This window comes from Condylura cristata, unplaced genomic scaffold, assembly GCF_000260355.1.
Source record: "Condylura cristata isolate star-nosed mole 26May11 unplaced genomic scaffold, ConCri1.0 scaffold00015, whole genome shotgun sequence".
In the NCBI taxonomy this organism is placed as follows: Eukaryota; Metazoa; Chordata; class Mammalia; order Eulipotyphla; family Talpidae; genus Condylura; species Condylura cristata.
Window position 1 is genome coordinate 1,839,563 of NW_004567116.1, and position 19,883 is coordinate 1,859,445.

Here is a 19,883-nt window from a genome sequence, read left to right on the forward strand (position 1 = left end):
GAGGGGGCCGGGCCGCGCCTCTTCCAGGAGCTCTGGGACTCCTGCCTGCCAGAGGGCGCCGAGAGTCGGCTGTGGTGCCCCCTGGGGCCGCTGGGGCTGGAGGCCCTGGTGTCCCGCCACCTGGAGCCCTTTGTGGTGGCAGCCCAGCCCCCCACTAGCTACCACATAGCCATCCGCCTGCCCCCGGACTCCAGACTGCTGCTGAAGCTGGAGGGGGCCCAGGCAGGTGGCGTGCCCGTGGCCCTGCGGACCGACGACTGGGCAGTACTGCCCCTGGTGGGGGACTTTCTCCGGGGGCTGTCGGCTGCTGTCTGAGCCCCAGGCTGGGCCAGGTGGGAGCAGCTCTGTCCTCGTGCAGGGTCTTGCCCCAGAGGGCCAGGTCACCGGCGGGGCTCCTTTCTGTAAAGCACATTCACCAACAACCCTCACCGCTGTGTTTTCTTTGGGTCCCTGGTTGGAGACACTGGTGGGGGGCGGGGGGAGTTGTGTGGTCAGAGGCTCCAGAGAGCTGCTAGACTAGGAACCCCCAGGCTGTACAGGCTGTAGGTTCCAAGGTCCTTCCTGCCCAGATATGCTAGAATTCTGCAGGACACAAAGATCTTCCTCAGACCAGAAAGGGTTTGGTCCTGCGAAGGCCACCAGCGCTTGGGCCTGAGGCCTGTCTGGACCGGACCCCCTGGCCTGTGGGCCTGCTCTTTGCAACGGCGAGGTCACGGGACTGTGGTGCCCAGTGGCCCCTTCCCTGGGGAGTGGGGTCTCAGCGTGGCGCCAGCCTGGATAGGGCCTGCTGGTGGCATCTGGAGCACAGGTCTGGGCTGACATCAGCCCAAGAAACCTGATCTGTGGACACAAGAAGTGTCCCCCAAGTAAGCAGCAGCTCCCCCCCCCCCCGCAGTTCTTTTCCCAAACAGATGAGATACTGAGGCTTGCAGGTCTACTGAGAGCAGCTCTGCTGAAGCACAGCTCAGGGGCGCCCCGGCCACCCCACTTCATCCTGGCGACAGCTCAGCAGGGCCCCGCAAGGAAGTCTGCAGGCCAGAGGCGCTGCGTGATGTCCCTGCAGTCGCCAGCTGCGGGCGGCCCGGCTTTGGCATCCTGGGGCAGCGCTCCGCACAGGCCCTCGGAGCAGCGGGCAGCAGCCCTGGGTGGGGTGACCGAGCACCTATGTTCCGGGAAGGCCTCGACGTTGCTTCCTGTGGGCCCCTCCTGATCCGCCGGCCAGGGAGGAGGCCTGTCCTGGGCCCCAGATCCAGCAGTAGCTTGCTGGGTGACCTGGGCAAGACCTTGGCACGCCAGGAGCACTTTGTCCTGGGAAAGCTGCTTCTCCAGCTGTTTCCAGCGGGGAGGGAGGTCGCCAGGTACTTCCAGAGTGAGCCTCAGGTGCCCCCCACCCCCTGTGCTGCGGCATTCCAGGACAGCCTGCCCCACCTGCCACGCACCCAGGAAGCTGGGTCTGTACCCTGGAATGTGGGGTGGGGCTGCCCCACTGCTTCGCGACACCCACGGAGCCAGAGGCTGCCGCGGCAGCAAGCTCCACCCTTGACCTTGCGGGAGGCTCTGAGGGCATCTAATTAGTGGAACCTATTTTTCACACCAGCCTCTAATGGCAAGGGAGTCTGGAAATTGTCCCTGTTTTCTCTGACCTCAAATGCAGATGGCGACATTAATCCTTAGCCTAGGATGAAGATAATTGGCCCAGGTAGGGACGCACCAGCCAGCCTCTGTCCATCTGTCTCCCCATCCATGTGCCCACCCCATTCTACCCCCCCCCCCGGGTGGCTTCCAGTTCCCCCAGCCCCTACCGCAAGTGAGCTGCCATGGACATTCTTACAGGTCCCCTTACATGTCCCCAAGGGACACCCCAGATGGCTGAACGGCAGGGCACGCGAGTGCTTTCTTGACTCACGCGATGTCAGAGACGAACATCTTCAGCTTTGTGTCTCTGCGCCTGGGTGGGGCATCTGTGCTGGGAGCAGGGGGGACCCTGGGCAGCCACCCTGCGCCAGGACCCCCGCCACTGCCGACCCCTTCACTCAGTGTCACACGCTGAAGGTCAGAATAGCACTGTGTCCACGTCGCCGGCCCCCCACAGCTTCTCCCCAGGCAGGACGCCCAGGTCCCCCCAGACACGGCTGCTTCTCCCCCTCCCAGGGGCTGGGCCTGGCCATGCCCCTGGTTCTGGCTGATGAAACATGAAGTTTCGGCTCTTGGGCTAAGCACGTCATCGCCAGGTCTCAGCCTGGCCTGTCCCCGCCCTGGCCACTCGCAAGGGTGTGTGGGCGCGGGAGTGCCGAGCAGGAGTCGTGGTCTGGCCTCGGTAAGCTGGACTGTGAATCCGTCATCGGTCACCACGTGAGGTGAGGTGAGAGGAGAGGCCCAGGGCTCGTCCGCGTTTACCGGCGGTGAGTCGCAGGGCCATAGTTAGGACTTGGCTTTAGCGCAGACGACCCGGCGTGGGGGGCCACTCTAGCCTGAGCATCAGACAGGTAGCAACTGCCCGGTGTAAGTGTCCCGAGCATTGCATCGGACATGCTCGTGTTAGAAATCTTAGGTGTTTCTCTAGGATTCAGATGTCACCAGGCATCAGTTTTGCCCTGTGTAAGAGGAGGTGGGTTATCTCTCAACTCCAGGGTTCAAGGCTCATTTCTTCCACTACCATTCTGTGTTCCTGTTGCCCCTGGGAGCCTCACCCCGCCAGAGGCGTCCGGCAGGGTCGGAGACCTCGGGAATTCTGCCTTTTCTGGATATTCTCGCTGGACCCGGCAGCCCCCAGGTGCTGGCAGCCGCTGTCTCCTCGGATAGCCAGGACCCAGCTCCCCCTTCAGAGCTGATGGTTCCCGGGAGGACAGACAGAGTGACGAGATGTCTGTCTGAGATTCAAAGCCACAGACCAAGGCTGTGGGAGCGTCCCCTCTCATGGGAGGGACTCCCCGTCAGCAGAGCCCAGAGCTGGGGACGGTAAGAAAATGCAAACGACAGCCACCTCCCTTTCTGTCCCAGCTCTGAGGCAAGTAAAGACTGGCTGAGATAAATGGGGGTGGGGGCCGGGTAGAGGGCCACTGCAGAAGTAATCGTGGGGCCTCACAAAGGATGTAAAGTCCCATGAGAAAGACTAAATTACCCGAAGTCTGGATCCGTTCGGCCGTGTGGGGGTAGGTCAGAGTTGGGGTGACAGAGGCCTTTGAAAGCACCTGCGATTTGAAGGGGGCGGTCTTTGAGTCACATGGATTCTGGGGGAGCGAAAAGGCAGAGTGGAGGGAAAAGTTCCTTTTGGCGTTTGGGTGTGCAAGCAGAAGTAGTGGAGAAATTTCATGGTTCTGCAAGATGAGAGCACAATCAGCATCCCCGGTCAGAACAATGAGCTTCGCCGGTGTCTGGACATGCTGTGTTGACAGCAGAGCTGAGCGAGGGCTTGTAAAACACCCAGCGCCACACAAATGAGCAAAAGATGGACAGGTCCTCGCAGAGTCGCTGCAAAATATCAGAAAATTATATCACATGTCAACCAAGGAAAAGTCACACAAACCCCCAAAGTGTGAGCCATGAAGCCCAAAAAAACTGTATGAGGAAACTGAATAGACTTGAGTGTGCTTGAAAGAAGCATTTGGAAACCACCTTGGATGAGACTTTTTTTTTAAGATTTATTTATTCATACAGAACTGGGGTACAGGCCAGAGGTGCAGGGGCGGCGATAGGATTCACCAGAGACAGAGTGGGGAGCAGAACAGGCGAGGAAGTACACTGCTGAGGGGAGCAGCGGGCAGTCAGGAGAGGTCTGCCGCGCCATGTGGATCTCCTCCGGGCAGGCGGGGACCGAACTCATGCAGAAGTGGCTTCAGCTTCTGAGTGCTGTGCTTTAACCCGCTGCGCCACCAGGGAGGGCCCAGATGAGACGTTTTTTAATGAACAAAACCCAGAAAGAAATGAAAAAGTGGATTGAATTCAGCAAAGAAATGGAATAAAGTGATCTAGAAATAAAAATAAAATCACAAGATGCCCCCCAACGAATAAACTGAAATAAAAATTTAATAAGGTGCATTGAAGACAGAAAAACAGTCAAGACTGAAAACGCAGCGACGCAGAAGAGACGGGGAGCGACAGCGGCACAGAGACCCGCCCGCGCCCCCCCCCGCGCCCCGCCCCCGCGGGACGCCCCTCAGCGTGAGTCCCATCGCACAGAACCACGCGACGAGGGCGTCGGCCGCCTACCTCCGTCTTCGGCCTTCGGTCGTACGTCCTCACAGAAGGCAGGGTTCGGTGACGGAGGGCAAACACAGGCCAGCCAGAGCCCTGGGAAGCAGTGGCCGGTGCTGGCCGGCTGTGGACACGCGCCTCACCCACACGGTCGCGGGCACCTTGCGTATCCCCAGAACGGCCAGCTTGCAGTCACGGCCTCCTGAAGCCACGAGATTTCAAACACATCCCCCCAGAAAACCCTCAGGATGTCCAGGCAAAGCGACCAAATAGCAACAGCAAGAGACCCAGGACAGCGCGGCCTGGGAGACCGAGCAGGGCGGGCGCGCGGGCGGGGCGCGGCTGCTGGGCGCTGAGCCCGAGCCCTAGGGGGCAGCGCCGCTCGCCGCTCGCCTGGCCGAGCGAGGGCGCGCACAGACCACCGAGGCGGGTGTGCGGGAAGGGAGCTGGACAGTGTGCGCTGCTGCCAGGTAGAACGACGCGAGCAAAAGCATGAGCCAGGAAGGGGGAGACAGAAGACGGGTGAACTCACCTCGGCTCCAAGTTCACGCTTCCTTGCCTGCAGGGAGGAAGAATCTGGGTGTCTCTGTCGGCTGGTCACTGTTCAGTGTTGGCCAGGGCGCAGGGGGCCGCTGTGGAAGGAAGGGCCTGCACTGACTGGGCTTCCCCTCGCCTGCTGCGAGGGCCCCGGACGTGACTCTCAGCACGTCCCGGGGTGCAAGCCCCCCCAAGGCAGCCTTCCCTGGCACCCTGGGACGGTGTCCCCGCAGGGCCCATCAGCGCAAGGCCCCAGTGACTTCTCAGGCCCCAGGACCACAGGCACTTCCTGTCCAAGCAAGTCTGAATTTTTTTTTTAATATTTACTTATGCATACAAGGATTGGGGTAAGGGCCAGGGGGGCGGGTGAGAGGATTCGGAGACAGAGTGGGGAGCACAATAGGCAGAGCTACTGAAACACACTGCTGAGGGGAGCTGTGGGGAGGCAGGGGGGGTCTGCTGTGCCGTGGTCGCCTCCCTGGCCGGGGATCCAACTCAGGCCACAGTGTCTGCAGAGAGCTCCGTGGTGCTGAGACTTTACCCCTGCGCCTCCAGGGAGGGGCCGCAAGTCCGGAGTTTTAACGTGGGTGGAAGAGTCACTCGCCTGGCGAATGGGAATCTCAGCCCCATGCCTGTGCTTCTCTTTACCCCTCGCCCGTCTGTACTCCAGTCCCCTGCTGCAGTCAATGATTCTAGATAGTAAACTCCCCCTCTTCAAATTACCGCGGATTCTCTGCCAGCTGCGCAGTGATGGGTGCGCTGAAGGTACCGGCAAAGGCGTCAGCCAGCGGGGCTTGGCAGCCGGTGCTGGTTTGTTTGTAAAGGAGATCCACCAAGGTAAACACTGGAACACAAAATAAGCTGTCTTAATAGCAATTTATTTTCGAAATTGAAGACCCAAATGTAACAACCGCAGTGGAGAGCTAAGACCCAGCGTGGGCTGTATTGATACTGCAAACGGGCTGCCTTCACCTATTTAAAGAAAAAGACGTTAATTTTTTGTCTATTGACATCTGGCTCATTTCCAACACAGAGCCCGGTGGGGGTGGGGAGAGCGGGGGGGGGGGCCAGCGCCCAGCCCGGGATCTTCCTGCTGTCAGGTGGTAGCCACGCAGGTTTAGGGGCAACACCATCACTGGTGGACCCCTGGGGGCCGCACTGTGACCACAGGATGGGGTACAGAGGGTGCTCTTGGCACAGCTGGATCCAGGAAGGGGCCAGGGCGGCGGGCTCCGTGGGCAGGACAGGTGCTTGGCAGCTGTCCCAGCCCGGGCAGCCACCAGCCTGCCCGTGACTTCCCAGAGCCGAGGCTTTATCTTTGCAGCACACAGAGGACAACTGATAAACTTGTCATCGAGACAGCGTGGAGTGGGCACTGGGTGCCGGGGGTCTCTGGCTGGAAGGCAAGGAGCAGGGCACCTGCTCGCTGCCCACCTCGCCTTCTGGAAGCGCAAGGAGCTGTGCTGAACCTGCCTGCAGGTCAGGCATCCCTGAGGGTTGTCCTTGAGGGATCTCGTTCTCCTGGTGCCCGAACTGGTTGCCTGGGACCCCGGCGGACCAGCCAGGCCCCAGGCCCTGCGCGGTGTGCAGGTGACGAGTTCTCAGAGCGGCCCGTACCCTGCAGCAGCACAGCTGGCCAGCGCATCTGAAGTCACCCTGGAAAAGCAGCAGCCGATGAATCATAGCCTGGAGATGCAACACGAGACCGGGATTGGATCCTGAACCCAAAAAGGGCACGATGGGAAAATGTCGACTATTTTTAAAAATTCTCTTACATTGCTCATTTTTGTACAGTGATTGGCTTTTCTCCTCAGATTTCTACTGTTATCTGAAGACGGATTTATAGTATTTTATGCAAGCTGATTCCCTGGTTTGGCCAGTGCACCCGGCTACATAAGATGTCAGCACTAGGAGAAGCTAAGTAAAGGGTGCTTGGGAACTCATTCAAGTTCTGAGTCTAAAATCAATTCAAATAAAAGTTTAAAAAATTGCAAGACTTTTACTGCATATAAGAAGACAGTCACTCTTACTTCCCCCTGTTGTTCCCAGGCTCTTGTATTCCAGTCAAAAGTGGAAAAGCACCACAGGATAGAATCATCTCAGAACTCTGTTCTGCTTTCTTAGACTTGGTTTTATGTCACTTACCTCTGTGTCATCACTTGGTCACTTTGATTGATTAAAACCCATGAGTACATACACAAACATCAACTCGAAGTGGATTAAAGACCTAGACATAAGAACGGAAACCATAAAATACCTGGACGCAGAAATGGGCAAAACACTACACGACTATACTTCAGCAACATCTTTGAAGATAGAGCACCCAATGCAACGATAGTGAAGGCAAGGATAAATAGATGGGACCACATCAAGTTAAAGGGCTTTTGTACAGCAAAAGAGACATTACAAAAGACAGACAGACATCCCACTGATTGGGAAAAAAATTTCTCACACAAAACTAGCGATAAAGGATTGATCACAAAGATATACAAAGAAGTGATGAAACTCAACAAAAAATAAACAACCCCATCAAAAAATGGGCAGAAGAGCTAAAAGACACTTCTCCAAAGAGGAAGTGCAGATGGCCAACAAGCATATGAAAAAATGTTCAACATCACTCGTAATAAGGGAGATGCAAATTAAAACCACAATGCGATACCACCTCATCCCAGTGAGAATGGCACATGTTCAAACAACTAGCAACAACAAATGGTGGCGAGGATGTGGAGAAAAAGGAACTCTCCTGCACTGCTGGTGGGAATGCAAACTGGTACCACCACTATGGAAAACTGTTTGGAGGTTCCTCAAACTGCTAGACATGGAGCTTTCCTATGACCCAGCAATCCCATTCCTAGGTATCTACCCAAAGGACACAAAAACACTGATTCAAAAAGACACCTGCACCCCCATGTTTATTGCTGCTTTATTCACAATTGGAAAGACATGGAAGCAGCCCAAATGCCCAAAAGTGGATGACTGGATCAAAAAGATGTGGTACATATACACAATGGAATATTACCCAGCAACCAAAAAAAAATTAAACACATGTCTTTTGCCAGTTCTGTATGCATAAGTAAATAAATATTTTTTAAAAAAAGAAGTTGGGGTTTTATGGTAATAAAAGAGGAACCTGAAGTAAGTAGTTAAAGAAAAGAGTCATTGGAGTTTACAGGCTTAACTATTCTTGGCTGGACACACTGTTTCTGATTCTCTGGAAAGGGGGGAAAGGAAACGGACTGAGTCTGTCCTCAGGCTAGAAGCCCGTAATAGATGGCTTAGTGGTTCCTTGAAACAATCGCTTTTGGTCCCAGTGGATGGAGACAGGTAATGCCAGTTCTGTGTCTTGGCCCCCAGCTCCGCTTTATTTTTTATTTATTCATTTTTAAAAAAGGTTTACTTACTTATGCATACAGAACTGGATGGGGGTCCTGGGCCAGAGGTGCAGGAGCGGTGAGAGGACTCACCAGGGGCAGAGAGGGGGACCTACGAGGTCCACTGCTGAGGGGAGCGGTGGGCAGGTCGTGAGAGGTCTGCCGCCCAGGTGGGTCAGCCCCCTGGCCGGGGATCGAACCCACTCTTGGCTGCAGCCAGCTTCACTGAGCTGCGCTTTAACCTGTTGTGCCACCAGGGAGGGCCTCCAGCTGCACTTTAAAGTGACTCCACAGATGTGAGCCCTCCTCAGTCCACCCCAGGGAGCCAGTGCGCCAACCTCGGCCCAGTTCTGATCCCGCTCTTCCCATGTTCCCGTCGACCGCCACACTGTCATGTAGAGCGCTGGTTCCCCAATGGGGTTGGTGTTAGCACGCCTGACCTCGTGGCAGGAGGATGGGGGTGACACCCCCTGTGCCGAGGGGTGGCTGGGGACTCCATGCCTGTGGTTAGGCATGTGATCTGCACCTGCAACCGAAAAAATCAGGAGCTCCTTTTCCACGGGAGAGAAACTTTTACGCAGAGTGCACAAAGGCCTCACAACATTGGGGTCCTCTGGATGCCGTCCCAGCCCAAGCCCACCCTTGAGAGTAAACACGTCTGCTGGATGGTGAAGCCCAGGGCCCCGCAGTCTGCACACAGCCACAGAGGCGCCGCACAGACCGCAAAGTATTAGAGGCACAGTGATGAGGTTCCTTGAATGCTTGCTAGTATTTTCTTAATAGAGGCTGCACCACAGAAAAGGAGGGCAGGTCTCGTTGTCATCTAGAGTAGCATTTCAGAAATAAAACTCGGGGGAGTTCAGCAGAAAGGAGGAGCGTGGAGAAGCAGGAGAGAGCCGAGCATGCTGATCCCTCAGTCTCACCCATTCCTCCCTCCCTGTCAGAAGATTCCCGCCCTCACCAGAGGAATCCCTAAGGAGGACGCTGTCTCCTGTTGACCTTCCTCCCACCCACTGACTTAGTGATCGGCCACGTGACTGCCTTGGCCAGCGGACCCGAGTGAAGCACACCTCACTCAAACAGAAGCTGTGAGGATCCCGGCTTTGGCTCAGTGTCTCCCCGTCACGAGCACGCCACATCCCAAGTACGTGCTGTTGCCTGTGGTGGATCCTGGAGTGACCCACGGAACCAGCCAGTGTCTGCGGCCGCTGAAACTGCGCCACGAGCGAGAAACACACCGTTATTTACTGGGGCTCACTGGTTTTATTTCTGAAATTAGTGGAGCATGACCTAGAATGCTGACTTACAGATCCATACTCGGGCAACAGAGCTGAGGCAGGGCCGCCAGTCTAACGGCACCTTTTCATTGGCAGAACATGCAGCTGACCTGAGGGCAAACTTGGGACATGTGTGTTGGAAAATGTGGCAGACGTGGCAGAATCAAGTCCTCATCTTGCTCAGCAGTCTTCCTTCCGCCCTCCCCCCTCCATCTACCCTTCTTTTCTTGTGAGGTTTAGGTCTTAACGTTACCCTTGCTTCACAGAAGGAATTAGAACGTTTTCTTTCATTTTAAGCTTTCTGAACAAGATAGAGAGCGTTGTAGTGAAGGACTGGTGGCTTTTCTGTGGACTGCGGTGAGCAAGCGGGAGCACTCCTAGGCTGGAGTATCTTAACAGATTTAACAGAGGGGAGCCGGGAAGGAGGTTCTTGTGAAGAAGTGATCTTCATTTTTATCTCCCAGGATAAGGGCTGTCTTGTGAATTTTGTGATTTGGATAATGCTGTGTTGTGTATTCCTGATACAATGCTGTATCCCTGAGTGCTCCTGCCTTCGCCTTGTTCCCTCAACCAGACAGGGTAAGCTCTGATGTTGGTGCCTTGTGAAATGGCTCATGACCGACAGGACCCCCAAAGCCAGCTCCTCAATGTCCTTGGGAAGTCTTTTCTCTTTCTCAAATCATTAAATTAAATGCAATATTTACTTCTAACCTTCTTTTCTTTCTTAAAGATTTATTTATGCATACAGAACTGGGGTATAGGCCAGAGGTGCAGGGGATTTACCGGAGAGGATTCACAGGTGACAGCACAGAGCAGAACAGGCAGATGGAGGAAGTCCACTTCTGAGGGAGCAACCGGGAGACAGGAGAGGTCTGTCGGACCAAGTGGGTCACTCCCTGGCGGGATCGAACTCCTGTTGAAGTGGCTGCGGCTAGCCTCGCAGTGCTGCGTTTGTCCCGTTGTGCCACCAGGGAAGGCCCTCTAACCTTATTTTCTAGTTGTGTATGTTTGTTTTTGTAAATAAGAAAACTTGACAAAAAAATATCTAAGTTGGGTATGTGAACAAATACATTAGAAAAAACGAACCGAGGATATTGGGAAAACAAAGGAGGGTGGGGAAGGACTGAAAAATCTCACTGCGATAAGAATAAAAAAAATATCTCTAGTAAAAATTACTTATACACGGTTTGCAAGGCAAACCGCAAACCCGGATAAAAGGTCATCAGAGCTTTTGAGGAAGGTAGATCTCCAATAAGCTAAAAGTAAGAAACCTTCACACCAGTCAATATAAAAAGCGAACTTCCCGGATAGTTTTCATTTCCTACTGTCAGAATGTACCGTTGTACCCCAAGAGTAAGAGCAATGTGAACACGGCGAGGCGGGGCTTGCAGCGGCGCCTCAGGGCGGGACTACATTTCCCGGGGGGCTATGCGCTCGCTCTTCCGCCCTCCCGAGAGGCTCCGCGCGCTTTACGCGCCAGCTTTGGCCTCAGCCAGCGAGACGCGGAAACGCTGAGGATGGACAGCAGCGACGAGAGGGCGGTAGAGAAGCAGCGTGTCCACTTACGCCCCGACACGCTGCGCGACGCCGCGCCCGGCACGTTGCACCTCCTGCCCTGCGAGATCCCAGTTAGCCGGCCCGCCCCGGTGGGGTGCTACTTCACCCCGGCCATCCGGCAGGGCGCTCACGGTGAGCGCGGGCGGCCGGACTACGGCTCCCGGCAGCCCCCGCGCCGGCGCCGCGCTCTGCCGGGCGAGCAGCGCCACGAGGGCTCCTGGGAACCGTGGTCCAGACGGAGGTGGCGGGCGGGTCGGCCCGGGCTTGCCCCGCGGGGTCGCCTGGCCTCCCGCGCGCACTGAGGCACCGCGCCCGCCTCCGCCAGGACTCGAAGCGTCGTTTCGCGGCCGCAGCCTCCGGGGCGAGGAAGTGAGGGTGCCGCCTGGCCTCGTCGGCTACGTGGTGATGGAGGAGGAGGGGGCGGTGGCGCCGGGGGAGCCTTACTTGTCGGGGAGTGCCGAGCAGGAGCCGGCGGAGCCCCCGGAGGCGCTGGAGCGGGACTTCGTGAGTCAAGGGGCAGAGCGGGCAGGGGGGCGGGCGAGCGGGGCCCCCGACGCTGACCCCGGCGCCGTCCCCAGGACCGCTTTATGGGAGCCACGGCCAGTTTCAGCGGCTTCACCCTGTGGGGCCTGGAGACCGTCCCCGGCCCGGACGCCAAAATGCGCGGGGCCCTGACCTGGCCCAGCCTCGCTGCCGCGGTGAGTGCACCCCCGTCGCTCCTCAGACCCCACCCGCCCCCACTCCTGACTTCAGGGCTGCTCAGTCTTGCCCAGCCTGCACTCGGGCGTCAGGCCGACCACGGTGTGACTGGGTACAGATGGCGGGGTACCCCCGCAGTGGCCGGCCCTGCCCTTGCAGGGGGGGCCCCACCCCAGTATGCGCCTGCCCAGCCCCCCCTCTCAGCTAGCCTATAGCAGAGGTGTGACTCCGGTTGCAGATTCACGCACAGGTGCCTGAAGACTGACCCAGGGCCTGAAATTGAGAGCGCCGACCCCTTCACCCCAATAAACCAACTGTTCATTTTGGAGCCCTGATTCACTCCAATAAACAAGCTCTTCGGTACTTGTGAGTCTGTGGGCACCCCGGAGCCCCCAAGCCCCACTGCCCTTTCTCCCACAAGCGCCCTCACGACAGGCCTCTAGAAAGAGTTTATTGCTGGGGCAGCGGGGCTTACGACAGGCCAGAGTATTGCAGCCAGTTCCCAGCCCCCCCCAACTCCTTTACAAAAGACGTTTTTACAGCCACCAGCCCTCTGTGCAGAGCACCCACCCCCGCCTCACTGTACACAGCTGCCTGGCTCCCTCCAGTCTCTGGTTCACAGCAGGCTCGGGCCTGCAGCCAGCTGACCTTGGAGTTGACCTGAGCCCTGAACTCCCTGGGCGCTGGGCACCAGCCAGCCCCGCCCGGGCCTGTCCTCTAGGCGGGGGCCTGTCCGCAGCCCCATCTGTACTGGTGTGCCTCGCGGGGGCTCCGTGGGGGCGGGAAGGGCTGTCGGTCCCGGTTCCGCTGACTTGACGCTGCCTCGGCCGTGCCTGTCACCACTTTCCCCTCTTGCTCCAGTCCTTGGGTGTGAAGTGCAGACACTTGGAGTCGATCCGAAGGAGCCGCTTGAGCATAGCCCGTTCGTGGCCGTCCACGATGTCCTCCGACAGTGTGAGGATATACTGGCCCTGGACAGACACAGCCAGGCAGGTCAGCCCGCCTGGGCGGGGCACCGCACCCCCCACACCGTCTCCCCCACCCGCCCCGCTACCTTGTAGTAGTTGATGAGGTTGAGGTACTGTAGCGTGGAGATGACGTCCTCCTTCTTGATACTGGTGATTTCACTGATCTCGCTGTGAGAGAGCAAAGATCAGGTCCCCGGGAGCCTCGACCTCTGCCCAGGCCCCCGGGAGCCCAGCGGGGAGTGCGAGCGCCCAGGATAGACAGGCCATGCACCGGGGAGGCGGGCCAGGCTCACTTGATGGTGATCTGCGGCCTTTCCCCACTCTCGGACTTCAGCCCCATCAGGATCTCCAGGATGGTCTGGGACCAGTAGCTTCGGTAGGAGAGAAGGCCAAGATCCGAGAGGGGCTTCTCAGGGGTCCCCGTTTTCCCTTCCACTTTGGAGAGTTCATAGCCTAAAGCGATGGGGGAGGGCGGGCAGGCGAACAGTCAATTCCTGCAGCCAGCACCCCTCAGCTGCGGGGACAGCTTGGTGACCCCCGCGCGTCTGCTCTGCACTTGGTGCTCTGAAGCTGCCCTGCACGTTCCCGTCACTGGAGGAGGTGTGAGGGCGCTGGCGGGTGCTACCAGCAAGGAGGCCCTCAGGACCAGCAAAGCTTACGGGAGGGGAGGGGCACGTGGAGAAAACGGTTTCTGGAAAGGTGCCACCAAGTGTCCCTGGTCATCGCAGACTGACGCTGCCTGGGCACATGGGAGGGCAGTGGACAGACCCAGTCTGGGTCCGGTCACTCACACTCAGCTCAGCCCCCCTAGTGTGACCCCAGGAGTCAGCTGTGAGGCCTAGCTGGGTGGTGCAGGAATTGGGGGCTCCTGTGGCTCCTTCCCTGCCCACTGGGCACTGGCAGATGAGGCCCTCATGCCCTGCATGGCCCCAGCAGGTTCATATCTCTTGGGCATTCATCCTTCCCTGCCAAGGCCTGGGGCGTCCACTGCTTCTAGAAGCTTTTCCTCAGTCATGGTCAGTCTCAATATTGGATCACAGCCCAGTGGGCTTTCTGGCCCTCAGTACATCTCTGTCAGCCAGTCTGACTCTTGTCCAGTCTCTTGTGATGAGAGACGGGCTGGTGCTCTGGCGGGAGGAAGGGACACGCCTGCTCCTCGGCGTGCCAGGACACCGTGCAGGCCAGTGCTGCACACCCCTCCTCAGGTGCAGGGCTCCTGCCCCGCCCCAGTGCGGCCAAGGGGGCGGTGAGCGCTGGCCGCCCCTGTGGCACAGGAGGAGCACGCCGAGGCTCCCCACCCGCATGGCATCTCCCCGCGGTCTGAGCACCAGGGCTTCCTTGGGCTTAGCCTCGGCCAGCTCTGCCGGGCTCGCGGCGTCCTGAGGACAGCCTCCGCCAATGGACCGTGACGTCCAGCCTCTGTCATCCCCAAACAGCTGAGGCTCCTTCCTGGCTCCTGCTCAGTGAGCGGAGACTTGACAGAATTGAGGGTTAGGCTGGGAAGCACAGGGCACTAGCTGGGGAGCACGAGGAGTCCATGTGTGATGAGGGGCCCCGAGACTGGCCTGCCTGTGTGCGGGTGCAGATCCGCCTTGCAGCCTACATATGTCTGTAGGGCTCGGGACCACTGGTCCTTGCCCAGGAGCTCGTCTGACATGACCAGACAGATGACCCACCCTGACTCACTGGGATCATGCCCCTGGCCAGGCCTGGAGGAGTTAGATTAGGGAGCAGTTACGTGGTGCTCAAAACCTCAGCTCAGAAGTGGGGTGGGGCTGAGGAGTGCAGGACAGTCACCCTGAAGATAAAAGAATCGGGGAGAGCCCCTTTCATTTCTGGTCTGCCCCTTGGTGACAGCTGCCTGGCCCCTCTGTCAGAGGCCCCAGTGGACACACTGGCACCAGGCCTGAGCCTGCCAGCACCCACCCCAGCCCTGGGCACACAGGTACTCACTGAACTCGATCAGTAGCTTGCCATAGCCCCGGCGCTGGTAGGGGGGCAAGGTCAGGATGCAGGCCACGTTGTAGTCTTCCGTGGACTCCTTTTCCTACAAGAGGGTGGTGGGTGTAAGGTAAAGAGCCGCTCAGGGCAGGCCTAGCCCCAGCCCCGCCTGGCCCCAGGAGCACACACCTTGGAGAAGTAGCCCACAATATGGAAGCCCTTGCAGTCGTACTCTGTCATGACGTAGAAGAGGAAGGGATCCGTGTCGTAGTAGAGAGTCTTGTGGTCGAGGAAGCACTTGGCCAGAAGACACAGGTTCTGGGAGTAACTCTGCAAGGGAAAGGCCTGTCACCGCTCTGGGGCCCCGCCCCGAGTGTGGCCACTGGGCTGGGGGCACCCCTCCTGGTCAGGCTGTCCCTGCTGCCCAGGCAGGGCCACTCTGCAGTGAGGAGGGGCCCTGGCACCACACTGTGGCCCTGCTCCCTACATTTCCACCAATGCTGGGGGGCCCACCGCCCTCTTAACAGTTCACAAATTGAGCTGCATCCCCAGGAGACAGACTTGACAGAGGCTGAGCGCAGCTCGGCGCCCGTGACAGGCCCAGCAGGGTGCGTGTCAAAACACCCTCCAGCCACGCCTAGAAGCAGGCGGCCAGGCCTCCCTGCTAGCCACGGGTTAAGGCACAGCACTATCAAGTTATGGCGGCTGTTGCGGCCGGAGTTCAACCCCCAGCCAGGGACAGGGCGCAGCAGCCCTCTCCTGCCCTGCCCGCTGCTCCCCTCGGCCGTGTTTCAGTCGATCCACCTGTTCTGCTCCCCACTCTGTCTCTGGGGCATCCTCTCACCCTCCCCCACCCGCTGGGATCTCTGGCCTGCACCCCAATTCTTGTAGGCATGAATAAGTTTTTAAAATCTTTTTTTAAAAGGGGAGTCCTCCCTTCTGGTGCCGTGGGCTAAAGCATAGCACTTGAAGCTCTGCAGCCACTGCAGTGCAAGTTCAATCCCAGGAGCGACCACAGGGCACAGCAGACCTCCTGACCCACCCGCTGCTCCCCGCTCTGTCTGGTGAATCTCATGACCCCACTCCCCGCCCCACCTCTGGCCTGTACTCTAGTCCTTGTATGCATAAATAAATTTTTTTTTTTAAAAAGAAAGAATACCAGCCATTCTAGAATGAAGGTAAAGAATTCTGGAACTGAACAAATCAGGCCTTAGACGTTCCTCAACAGAACGATTAGCCTGGCATCTCACCATGTGCCGGCTGGGGCACCGGATGCCAGATCCACACTCAAGCAGACACAACGGTCGCTAGAGCAACAGCTCCCCTCGGCGCCGAGCTAGCGCCTGCCTGCCCCCGTCCTGCCAGGTGGAGGGGCTCACGCCAGTCTCTCCGAGTCACCACTTGCTGGCTGCACAGCCACAGACTTGGGCAGTTTTGAGCCCACTTCTTGTGCCCCCACCTCAGCTGCCTTCATTCCGCCCAGCTGAGCTTTGCACACGAGTTCCTTCCCGTTGAAGCCCCACTGCTCGGGCTTCCCTCCGCCATGCTCTACTCAAGGCCCACACGCCCCTCGGCCGGCCTCCTCTGGGTCCTGACCCCTTCTCCCAGCTGTCGCCAGCCAGCAGCCCCAGGCAGCGCCAGCACCGCCCGTCCCGGTGGGCTGCGCGCTCGGAGCAGGTGCTGTCGCGTTACTGCTCTCTGTCCCTCCTGCCTCTCCACTGCCACAGGGACTCAACGAACGTGCTGTTGGCCTGACTGGGGAGTGTTTTAGTGTTTTTCTGAGCGGAAGAAGCCGCTCATCGGACTGCCCTGCCCTTCGCCCAGTGCCCAGGACTCCGCCCGACCTTGTTCTTACGCCCGTCGATCTCAAAGAAGGAGATGGTGCCCTTGCGGTAGATCTCATTGCCTGGCGGGTGCCGCAGGTCACACTTGGTCTGAAGAAGAGAGGAAGATCAGAGGTGGGGCGAGGGGGCAGTGCTAAAAGGGCGGGGTCCTGGGCCCAGCGTACCAAGTGACGCTGCAGACACTTGAGGCTCCGACCGTACTTGAGGCAGAACTCGCAGAGGTAGAGGACGGGCAGCGTGGTGAGCTCCTGGGGGTATGGGGAAAAGTACCACGGCTTGAGGCGGTGCCGGCCCAGCTCGATGCATTCAATGTTCTTCATGCGGGTGACGATGTCGTCGTGGCTCCGGTCAGATACCAGGCTGCCGGTCATGCGTGGAGCCGATGGTATCCCGTCTGAGCTGTCCTGGGAATCCTGCCAGGGCCGGGAGAGGCACTAGTTACGAGACGGCGGGTGGGGGACACCTTCGGCTCCCACAGCCCTTGGGCCTCTTCAAGTTTAAGGGCCGCGGGTGAGGCATGACAATCCCCACTCTCCAGAGAAACAGGCGTGGGCAGTTTCACAGCAGGTGGAAGATCACCCAGTAACTGACCCGAGCCAGCGCTGCCCGGCTCGTCCCACCAGGCCCATCGCTGGCTGCCAGCCCTTCCACCCTGCCTGCGCCCCCCCTCTTCATCCATTTTCCTTCTCCCCAGACCTACCTCATCAGTGCCCAAGCAGTTTGACTTTCGCTTCCGTCCAGGCTGAGCTGCCACTGCCCTGCGGGCTGACCCATTCTGTAGGTGAGATGGCAGGAAGAGAGCAGCACCGTGAGGGGCCTGAGGGGCTGCCAGGAGGGAGGAGAGGGGCCGGGGGGCGGGGAGGGTTTTGGGAACTCACCTGTGGAAAAACGGAAGCTGGGGCTGTCTCGCTGGGCACTGGAGTTGCTGGTGACACCACCTCCACCTTCCGTTTCTGTAGAGAGAAACCAAGAAAGGTGGGTCAGAAGGTAGAGAAGGTGGGACCTAAGAGGAAAGCAAGGTCCCTGAATTGCTGAGGGTACCGTTGAGCGGTGGTTGGGCTGCAGGCAGGAGCTGGAGGAGAGCGGCTGGTCGGGCTCGCCACCGGGAATGGCCTCCCGCTCCTTGGGCAGGTTGAAGCGGAGTGTGATCTGGACCGGGATTGGCAAAGTCTTCCCGCTGGCCTGAGCGGAGGCCGGCTGTAGAGATAGGTCCAGGGTCTTCCACTGGGGCGGGGGTGTTTGTGGGGTGGGGAGGGGAGTAGGAGCCCCTCAGTGTGTAGTGATCAGACCCCACCCTCTGCCCTTTCAAGGACAGAGATAGCCGGTGGGTCTGGGAGCTCCATCTGCAATTTGGCTGCCTCTGGGAGCAGAAGCCAGAGTGGGAGGGTGCTGCCTCCTGCCCATCCAGGAGTCCTGAGGCCGAGAGATGAGAGGAGGAGGAGGCAGGAGAGAAGGTGAAGCAGGGGACCTACTCACCACCTCTCTCTCTGGAGAGCCGGGGCGCGAGCCAGGAAGTCCGTTCTTGGTGGGAGTCTTGGCCTCTTTCTTGGGGAACTGGATCTTCTTTAGGTCCAGCCGCTCGTGGGTCACCCATTCATCCAGGCGTTTGTTGACTGCAGTAGTGGGAATGGCTCAGGAAGGGCTGCCAGAGGCTGCCCCCCAATCCTTCCCTGCAACCCCACCTCACCCTGACCCAGAACTCACAGTCAATATAATGGACGTAGAAAAGCTTCCGGCCACTGATGTCCTTCACGCTCAGGATCTCGGCCAGGGCTGTGGGAGCAGCACACGCGGAGGCCTTAGACGGGTCAGGCCGTAAGGATCCACCTTCCCACGACCTAACCTACACCGGATTCCTAAGCCCCAGCACTTGGAGTTACCCCCTAAGCCCCTAGTCACCAAGTGCCGCCCCCTCTCCAGACCCCGCCCAATCCATCGCGGAACATCTCAGAGCCACGCCCCTTCGGAGAATATCTGCGCCCCGCCCGCCACGGGCAACGAGGCCCCACCCCTTCTGGGGGTTCGGTTGACTCCCGCCCGCCTCTCGCCCTCCGGATCTTTAGCCCCGCCCCCCGACGTCACTCACGCCACTCATCTTCGTTGTCCTGATTCCGCCGCAGCACTGGCAGGCGGCAACCCTCGATTATCTCCCCCTGGGGAGACAGCGCGGCGCCAGGGTCGGCTACTGGGGGGCCTCGGGCTCTTCCCACCTCCCCTGGCTCCCTCCGCCCCGCCCCGGGCACCGGACTCACCACCTCCGCCATCTTCCCTCCCTCTACTGCCGCTTCCGGCCCCTCTGGGAGACGTCACTTCCGGGACTGAGGGCTCTACAGGCCCTGGCCTCCTGAAACCCGGGTAAAAGTGGTCCCTTGAGAGACGCCACTGCTCAGCTGAAAGCGGGGATCCGGCACGTTTGGGTGGCGAGCGAGTGGAGCGTTGTAAGCCTCGGGCCGGGTCTTGAGTGGGCGCTCCACAACATGCATGACGATTGGAGGAAAATTGAGTCCGTCACGTGACGCCCACTGGGTGCGACGCCGATCACGTGGCCGCGGCGCGGGTCACCGGGATGATGTTTGTTTGGTTCGGCGGCGGCCCCTAGTGGCGGGCAGCGGCGCGTGCTCGGCGCGGGGCGGTCCTGGGGCTGCGGAAATGCACGCTGCTCCTGGAGGGACTTGGCTCCTTGGGGTGGGACTCAGAGTTCTGTGTTGTCTTCTATTTTGGGTTTCTGATGTTAAAATCAATACAGAAATATTCGTGCCGTCAGTAAATACTTACTCCCTGCCGTCACATGGCAGGCACTGTGGAGTCTACTCCACAGTGGAGGGAGAACCTGGTGGAGCGTGTGTTCTTAGCAGTTGGATGCAAGAGGGACACAGGTCATAAACACTGTGAAGTTATGTCGTCTGTTGAAGCTGTAGAAGCCGCAAAAAGTTTAGGTTAGGGCCCTCCCCGGTGGCGCAGGGAGTTAAAGAACAGCTAAAGCCGCTTCCGCATGAGTTCGATCCCCGCCTGCCCCTGCGGTGACCCACAGGGCGCTGCAGACCTCTCCTGACCGCCCGCTGCTCCCCTCAGCAGTGTGCTTCGTCATTCTGCCTGTTCTGCTTCCCCGCTCTGTCTCTGGGGAATCCTCTCACCACCTCCCCCCCTCCCCCGCCTGCACCCCAGTTCTGTAAGCATAAATAAGTCTTTTTAAAAGTTTAAGAAAATTTAGGTTAAAGATGTGTAGGCAAATATATAAAGATGTACAAGCCTGGGGAAGATGTTAGAGCGGTCTTACCCAACTGTCCCTTTGGCTGTGGAGGACTGAGGTCCTCGAGCAGCTGCGGGCGCTTGAGAAACTTTCTACCACTCCTTTAACTACATAGGAAAATGATGGGTTGGGGGTTATTACCCAGAACTTGGATTTTTTACTAGAAAAAAATTGTTTAAAGATGTATTTATGCATAGAACATCCTTTCCATATAACTGTCCATATTTCCTTTTTTATTTTTTTAT

At 58.4% G+C, this 19,883-nt stretch overlaps 3 protein-coding genes across 6 annotated transcripts in view; 2 read left to right on the forward strand and 1 right to left on the reverse strand.

Annotated features, from left to right (window-relative positions):
* The window catches only part of AP5B1 (adaptor-related protein complex 5, beta 1 subunit), a gene marked incomplete at its 5' end in the record, with an annotated part of 2,165 nt that extends 1,742 nt beyond the window's left edge, over positions 1-423 (forward strand). The window contains one exon of the mRNA XM_012725136.1: positions 4-423. Coding sequence (XP_012580590.1) covers positions 4-315 — 312 coding nt within the window. The remainder of the gene's footprint in view (positions 1-3) is intronic.
* A 10,425-nt stretch (positions 424-10,848) lies between these two features.
* Positions 10,849-11,995, forward strand: RNASEH2C (ribonuclease H2, subunit C). The gene is made up of 4 exons (XM_004682618.2): positions 10,849-11,068; positions 11,262-11,440; positions 11,515-11,634; positions 11,874-11,995. Exons 1-4 carry the CDS (start codon positions 10,897-10,899, stop codon positions 11,898-11,900), a joined length of 498 nt encoding a protein of 165 aa, XP_004682675.1. The 5' UTR covers positions 10,849-10,896; the 3' UTR covers positions 11,901-11,995.
* A 74-nt stretch (positions 11,996-12,069) lies between these two features.
* Positions 12,070-18,918, reverse strand: KAT5 (K(lysine) acetyltransferase 5). Of its 4 annotated transcripts, XM_004682620.2 has the most exons (14): positions 18,641-18,861; positions 18,475-18,541; positions 18,093-18,161; positions 17,865-18,001; positions 17,430-17,585; positions 17,267-17,341; positions 17,089-17,163; positions 16,553-16,801; positions 16,389-16,478; positions 14,734-14,874; positions 14,557-14,650; positions 12,897-13,056; positions 12,690-12,771; positions 12,070-12,606 (listed from the first exon to the last, which is right to left on the reverse strand). In XM_004682620.2, exons 1-14 carry the CDS (start codon positions 18,650-18,652, stop codon positions 12,472-12,474), a joined length of 1,542 nt encoding a protein of 513 aa, XP_004682677.1. In that variant the 5' UTR covers positions 18,653-18,861; the 3' UTR covers positions 12,070-12,471. The 4 variants fall into 4 exon arrangements, with proteins under 4 accessions (XP_004682677.1, XP_004682676.1, XP_004682679.1 ...); XM_004682619.1 differs by having other exon boundaries at positions 18,475-18,918; XM_004682622.2 differs by lacking the exon at positions 17,430-17,585 and having other exon boundaries at positions 18,641-18,857.
* Between the last annotated feature and the right edge of the window lie 965 nt (positions 18,919-19,883).